This window comes from Haematobia irritans, chromosome 3 (genome assembly GCF_050003625.1).
Source record: "Haematobia irritans isolate KBUSLIRL chromosome 3, ASM5000362v1, whole genome shotgun sequence".
In the NCBI taxonomy this organism is placed as follows: domain Eukaryota; kingdom Metazoa; phylum Arthropoda; class Insecta; order Diptera; family Muscidae; genus Haematobia; species Haematobia irritans.
In genome coordinates this window covers 207706478-207714830 of record NC_134399.1, presented here as the reverse complement: position 1 = coordinate 207714830, position 8353 = coordinate 207706478, and the positions used below count along the sequence as shown (strand labels likewise).

The 8353-nt window shown below is 33.7% G+C and overlaps 1 protein-coding gene across 1 annotated transcript; it reads left to right on the top strand.

Moving 5' to 3' along the window:
• The first annotated feature begins 2483 nt into the window (after positions 1 to 2483).
• Positions 2484 to 7630, top strand: LOC142231402 (uncharacterized). The gene is made up of 2 exons (XM_075302010.1): positions 2484 to 5921; positions 5984 to 7630. The coding sequence occupies exons 1-2, from the start codon at positions 2484 to 2486 to the stop codon at positions 7628 to 7630; spliced, it is 5085 nt and encodes a 1694-aa protein (XP_075158125.1).
• The last annotated feature ends 723 nt before the right edge of the window (positions 7631 to 8353 follow it).

Sequence of the window (8353 nt, the reverse complement as noted above, 5' to 3'; positions counted from 1 at the left end):
ATTTCTATAAAAAATGTATCCCAGTTTTCTATAAAAAATTATCAGACACAAATTATAATCGACGACAAATTTTCAATTCAAATTTATAAAAGAAAAATTTTCTATGAAAATTTATGAAAAACTACTTTTCTATTAAAATGTATCAAAGACAAGTTTTCTCTAAAAATTTATGTTAAATAAATTTTCTATGAAAGTTGTCGAAGAAAATTTTCTATGAAAACAATCTAAGACTAATTTTCTATGAAAATGTATCGAAAACAAATTTTCTATGAAAATTTATCGAAGACTAATTTTCTATGAAAATTTATCGTAGACAAATTTTCTATGAAAATTTATCGAAAACAAATTTTCTATGAAAATTTATAGTAGACAAATTTTCAATAAAAATTTATGGGAGAAAAATTTTCAATAAAAATTTATGGGAGAAAAATTTGCTATCAAAATTTATCGAATGCAAATTTTCTATGATAATGTAAATTTAGCAGAGACAATTTTTCTACAAAAATTTATCAAAGACAAATTTTCTATAGAAATTTTTCGAAGACAAATTTTATATTAAAATTTATCGAAGGCAAATTTTCTATGAAAGTTTATCGTAACCCGATTTGCTATGATACTTTATCGAAAACAAGTTTTCTGTGAAAATTCATCAGATACAAAATTTATGTGAAAATTTACTGAAGACAAATTTTCTACGAAAATTTACAGTAGTCAAATTGTCTATGAAAATTTGTCAAAGACAAATTGTCTATTAAAATTTAAATCGAAGTGAAAATTTCTACGAACATTTACCGAAGACAAATTTTCTATTAAAATGTATAAAAAAACAACATTTTCTGTGAAAATTTATAGAAGACAAATTTTCTCGAACATTTATCGTATACAAATTTTCTCTGAAATCTCAAATTGTCTATGAAAATTTATCGAAGACAAATTGTATATTTATAGAAGACTAATTTTCTATGAACATTAATCGAAAACAAATTTTCCGTGAAATTTTTATCAAAGATAAATTTTCTAATAAAATTTATAGAAGACAAATTTTCTAGTAAAATTTCTATAAAAAGCAAATTTACTAATAAAATTTATCAAAGATAAATTTTCTAATAAAATTTATAGAAGACAAATTTTCTATTAAATTTTTTTGAAAACAAATTTTCTGTGAAAATTTATCAGAGACAAAATTTCAATGAAAATTTATCAGAGACAAATATTTATATGAAAATTTATCGAAGTGAAATTTTCCATGACAGTTTATCAAAAATTAATCGAAAACAAATTTTCCGTGAAACTTTTATCAAAGATAATGTTGGGGCAGATCGTATTTTATGTCATTTATATTACTTTAATTTATATATTTATTAATTTATTGTTTTTATTTTATTTATTCTTCACTATTTATTTTATTAGTCGTTTAATTTTTCTTTATTTAAATTTTATTTACATCCCTTTAATGTTTCCCCACCCTAATATTTACTTTCAAATTCATTTCGTTTATTTACTTTACTCTCTTTTAGTTCTATGACCTATATTCGTTTTTCGTTGGTTGTCGATCATTTAATGTTACATTAGTTATTATAGTTTGTTTTGGTTTGATCGATCTCTTCCCACTGCTTATGTTGGTCGTGGGTATAGTTGAAGAAAACAACAACAACAAAGCATAAATATCGTTTATGCTTTCGCTTGTTATTTGATGCATTGGTTGAATGCATGTATGTATGTACATACATACATATCAATAACTGTCATCTTTTGGTTTTTTCGTGGTTCAGTGGGAAGAGATGATCAAGGTTAAAGTTAGTTGTCGATTATTGTTTGTCACCAACGCGTTGCTTGAATAAAGGAAAACAATGTTTAAACTTTTTATATTAAAACAAATAGAATATTAACTCTTGTTGTTCGGCACATTACATTGAAAAATTATAATTGCAATAAAACATGTTATATAAACAGAATTTTTACTCGGTCGTTGTGTTTTATAAGGCAATGTTTGAACGGGTAAAAATATAATACAAAATCTAAGTTGTTCTACGGGCGACATATCAACTTTGTGGTTCTGTGCAAACATTTTGGCGACCGTGACAGGACGGTCAGTGTTTAAAGTTGAAAATAATTTGTTGTGGAAAAAGGTTTTCGTACATTTGAAGTGGTGTGGGGTATTTCATCATTGTTGTGTTATTCGTGCTTTCGTTGCCCCTACTGCTGATGTTAAATCCTGTTAGTTTTGTACCTTTGGACACCAACTTTAATTGCTGCCGTCGTAATTATTTTGAAAGAAATTCAACTCGGAGTTTCTTAGCAGAATCAAAGTGAATTGTTGTTAGGTAACAATTATAAAGCTTGGCTTGGTGATACATAAAATTCCAATTTAGTGGAAATTAGCGCCATATTTATTGGAAAGCGCTAATTGCAAAATTGTTGTTCCTGAAATATAAGAAACGCAATTTTCTCTTTCGTCGTTGACGTTCTCTTAAGTTTGCAAAATGACGAGAGACGATAATGATGCTTCTGAAGAAGCAAGTGGTGCTGATTTGTCTTCTCTTAAACAGCAACGTAGCTCTATGAAGAGGAATATCAGCAACATGCATAAAAAGGTAGAAAAAGATGGTGCAAAAGTAGATTCCACTATTTTAGAGTGTCGTTTGCAAATTTTGGAATCATACTTCAAACAGTTGTGCCACATCCAAACTCAAATAGAAACACTTAGTCCGGCTGACACATCGAGGAGTGATTTGGAAGAACTTTTCATAACAGCAAAGGCAAAAATATTGGGCCTTCTGAACAAAAGTCGTAGTTCTATACCTGGTGATACTACTTTGATGAATGCTTCAATTGCCGGAATTTCAACACAATCTCGTTTGCCTTCGTTGAAATTGCCTCGTTTTGATGGAAAATATGGCGAGTATAAAAGATTTATTTCGACATTTAACAACATGGTCCATGAAAATCAAACTATTACCCCAGTTGATAAATTCAATTATTTATTGAACTGTCTCAGTGGTCCCGCTTTGGCAGTTGTTGAAGCTTTTCAAGTGTCAGAGGAAAACTACCCGAAAGCACTAACACGGCTCCAGGAACGTTATGACAATAAGGTATTGATTTTTTTGGAACATATCAACACTCTTTTCGATATTCCGAAAATGGCAAAAGGTGATAGCTCATCATTGCGGAATATTATTGACACTGTTTCGGCTGTTCGTGGTTCTTTGTTGTCGCTTGGGTCTGAAGCAGATGTTATGAACGCAATTTTAGTACATTTGGTTTTGAATAAAGTGGATGCAGATACGAAACAGAATTATGATGAAAAACAAGAATATAAATCGTTGCCCTCTTGGGATTGTTGCTATGATGTTTTGAGTCTTCGTTGTCAATTTCTCGAAAGTCATGGAAAAAAGACAGAATTTGGTGAAAAAGCAAAACTTGTCAAGCCCAAGCAAAATTTTAATCGCACTGCCCATACTTTCGTCAATCCAAATCCAAATTGTGTATATTGTAATTCAACTGATCATTATCTGCAAACTTGTTCTTCGTTTTCGGCAATAGCAGTTCCCGATCGTTTTAATTTTGTAAAACGCAGTGGCCTGTGTATTAATTGTCTGCGAAAGGGACATATGGTTTCAAAATGTCCATCAAAATCACGTTGCAGAGTTTGTAATTCAACTCACCACTCAGTGTTGCACATTTTTAGTCCAGACAACTCGGGACAGTCAACCATTTCGAATACTACTACAGTGCAACCTTCAACTAGTAATCAAAATCCAGTTTCGCTTGTGGCTCGCTCATGTAAAAGGGCAATCATACCAACTGCTGTCGTTCTCATCAAAGATTATTGTGGAACTTTTCAACCAGTAAGAGCTTTACTTGATTCCGGCTCCGAACTCAATTTCATTTCAGAAGAAACTGCAAAAAGGCTTCGGCTTAAATTTCGACCATATTCACAAGAAGTTTCGGGAATCGGAGAAGTTAGAACCAGAATTAAATTTACCGTGTCCGCTACAATAAAATCGAGAATTAGTTCGTTCCAGTGGTCATCAACATTTGCTGTCACCCCAACAATTGCATCTGTACAGCCCGGTGAGTACATATATACTTCAAATTGGAAAATTCCCACCGATATACCGTTAGCTGACCCATTGTTTTTCAAACCGCAACATATTGACATTCTTTTGAGTGCTGAAGTATTTTTTGATTTATTACTTGATGGTCTAATTTCTCTTGGATATGGTATGCCAAACCTTACCAATACTGTTTTTGGATACATTGTTGGTGGTATCGCAAGTACTGGTCAAGCGAGATCAAATTTTACATGCAATTTGATGGTCAATTCTTTAGAAGTGGATCTTGATAAAACTCTAAACAAATTTTGGGAAGTAGAAGAATACGAAAAGAATCCCAATATGTTGTCCGAAGAAGAAGCAGCATGTGAAAATCACTTTGTTGAAAATGTTAAATTAGATTTTGATGGAAGAGTTGTGGTCCTCTTGCCATTTAAAGAAAATCCCAAATGTCTCGGCGATTCGTTCGAAGATGCTCGAAAACGTTTTTTGTCCCTGGAAAGACGTTTAGATCGTGATCTACAATTGAAGTCAATGTATAAAGAATTCATGGATGAGTATTTGTCCCTGGGTCACATGTCGCTCTATAATCAACCGTTATGTGGTACCTATTACATAATACCACATCATTGTGTTTTGAGACCACAAAGTACTACAACAAAAATTAGAGTTGTATTTGATGCATCTTCTCGTAGTTCGTCAAATAAATCATTGAACGATATTTTGATGGTTGGACCAACAATACAACAAGACCTGATCACCACACTATTTTCGTTTCGTTTACACAAGTATGCTTTTACTGATGATATTTCTAAAATGTATCGACAATTTCGAATAGATGAAAATGATAGAAAATATCAACTCATATTATGGAGAAATCAAAAAGATGAACATTTAAAGGTTTATCAACTGAATACTGTTACCTACGGTTTATCTGCCGCCCCATTTTTGGCGATTCGTAGTTTGTTTTTCATTGCAGATAAATATTCGCACTCGCATCCTTGTGATTCTGAAGTTTTGCGCAACGATTTATACGTGGATGATGTACTCACCGGAGCTGACGACCTTGAAACACTGGCTCAAAAGAAAAACGAGTTAGTAAAAATATTAAGTTTCCATGGCCTTGAATTAGCAAAATGGAACAGCAACAACATTATGTTTGGTTCAAATCAAGATGCAGAAATCACCATTAAAACAAGTGAAGATGAAGTGGCGAAGGCCTTGGGTATGTCTTGGAAACCCAAGGAGGACGTTTTTACTTATCGATTCGAGTTACCAGATGTGATGAATCCTACAAAACGATCTGTTTTGTCAATTGTGTCAAAAATCTATGACTTGCTTGGACTATTGAGCCCCTTTGTCATTCGATGCAAAATACTTCTTCAAGAAATGTGGGTGCAAAACATTGGATGGGATGACCCATTAACTGAACATCTTAAATCATTATGGCTCCAAATTAAATCGGATTTAAATTACATACATAAAGTTGAAGTCCCCAGGTATGTTTTAACCTCAAATGATACTCTTGGAGAAATTCACGGATTTGCTGATGCCTCGCAACGAGCATATGGTTGTTGTATTTACTATCGAGTTTGTCTTAAGGGAGAATACAAAACGACACTTTTAATTGCAAAATCCAAAGTGGCCCCAATTAAGGCACAATCACTACCACGGCTCGAATTGTGCGCAGCAGTATTGCTGAATAAAACATGGCTCAAAATACAACCAAAAATTTCAAGTTTTGTCTCATCGATATATTTTTGGACTGATTCCAAAATCGTACTACAATGGCTTAAATTACATTCTTCGACGTTGAATTGTTTTGTGGCAAATCGTATTTCTGAACTACAGGAGAAAACAAGAAATGTTAGCTGGAGACACGTCCCTTCGAAGAGTAACCCTGCTGATGTGGTCTCGCGTGGATGTAGCGCGGAGGAAATTCGTTTTTGGAAGAAGATATTACAAAATGGCCCGGAACTGAAGAACAATTGAACATCGAAATTCTCGAACGTAGAAAGGCAGCTGTTTTTGTGGCAAATTCATCAGAAGTCAACATCATAGACGACCTTCTCGATAAGCATTCTTCATATATTAAATTTATTAGAATAATTGCTTATATTTTTCGTATATTCAACAGATGTCCCGCTAAGAAAGATGTGAATATTTCTGATGGAATTCATTTGTCCCCAGATGAATTAGAAGAAGGTTTTTGGAGAATTGTGGCTCACATCCAGATGTGGTGTTTTGGTGCCGATATCAAATCACTGAGTAATGGTGGTCTGGTAAACCCATCGCTTCAAAAACTTTCACCATTTGTACATGAGATGACACTTGGAGCAACCACAGTCAAAATTCTTCGTGTTGGTGGTCGTTTGTCCCAAGCGCCCATTCCTTATGATGCAAGATTTCCAGCACTATTACCAAAAGACCATCGCTTCGTTAAAATGTATATTGAGCATGTTTATCGCTCACATTTACACGCTGGAGCAAAAGTGTTGTTGGGACTATTGCGCCAGAAGATATGGATTGTAAACGCCAGAGATGTTGTACGCAAAGTTGTTCGCAATTGCGTTCATTGTTTTCACTACAAACCGAAAATGATGGAACAGCTGATGGGAAACTTGCCATCAGATCGACTTCGAGCTCAACGACCATTTTTGATTGCTGGTGTTGATTTTTGTGGTCCATTCATGACGTCGTACCGTATCCGAGGAAAAGTGCCTTATAAAACATACATAGCTGTATTTGTGTGTTTCACTTCCAAGGCAGTTCATTTAGAACTAGTTTCGGACCTATCGACAAACAATTTCATCTTGTGTCTGAAAAGATTTGTTGGAAGACGTGGCATACCCCAAAAGTTGTATTGCGACAACGCCACTAATTTCGTTGGAGCACGTAACCAAATCAAAGAATTAAAAGAAAGTCTTTTTCGAGATGATGTGGTCCACGACATGAAATCACTTTGTTGTCAACTTGGTTTCGAATTTTGTTTTATACCTCCCCGTGCCCCACATTTTGGCGGACTGTGGGAAGCAGCCGTCGAATCTACAAAAACGCTACTTATAAAGAACGTTGGCAAAGCATATCTTACTTTCGAAGAGCTACAAACAGTCATAATTGACGTTGAGGCAATTTTAAATTCGCGCCCCATCGCTCCAATATCAAACGATCCCAATGATGGTGAAGCCCTAACGCCTGGTCATCTGCTTATTGGCTCTTCATTGGTTGCAGTTCCCGATAAACATATCGATTCATCCCAATCATCATTATTGTCTCGGTGGCAAAGGGTCTCATTTTTGAAACAACAATTTTGGCAAATGTGGTCCCGAGATTATATGCTATCTTTACAACAAAAGTCAAAGTGGTTCAAAGACAATAACAACATAAAAGAAGGGCAACTAGTTCTAATACATGAAGACAACACTCCGCCACAACAATGGTTACTAGCTCGTGTTACAAAACCTATTCTAGGCCGTGATGGAAAGGTTCGTGTGGTTGAACTGAAAACTAAATCTGGCATTTGTTCTCGGCCAATTCACAAAGTGGCTCCCCTACCAAATAATGAAGAGGTTTGAAACATGGAGGTTTCAACGGCGGGAGAATGTTGGGGCAGATCGTATTTTATGTCATTTATATTACTTTAATTTATATATTTATTAATTTATTGTTTTTATTTTATTTATTCTTCACTATTTATTTTATTAGTCGTTTAATTTTTCTTTATTTAAATTTTATTTACATCCCTTTAATGTTTCCCCACCCTAATATTTACTTTCAAATTCATTTCGTTTATTTACTTTACTCTCTTTTAGTTCTATGACCTATATTCGTTTTTCGTTGGTTGTCGATCATTTAATGTTACATTAGTTATTATAGTTTGTTTTGGTTTGATCGATCTCTTCCCACTGCTTATGTTGGTCGTGGGTATAGTTGAAGAAAACAACAACAACAAAGCATAAATATCGTTTATGCTTTCGCTTGTTATTTGATGCATTGGTTGAATGCATGTATGTATGTACATACATACATATCAATAACTGTCATCTTTTGGTTTTTTCGTGGTTCAGTGGGAAGAGATGATCAAGGTTAAAGTTAGTTGTCGATTATTGTTTGTCACCAACGCGTTGCTTGAATAAAGGAAAACAATGTTTAAACTTTTTATATTAAAACAAATAGAATATTAACTCTTGTTGTTCGGCACATTACATTGAAAAATTATAATTGCAATAAAACATGTTATATAAACAGAATTTTTACTCGGTCGTTGTGTTTTATAAGGCAATGTTTGAACGGGTAAA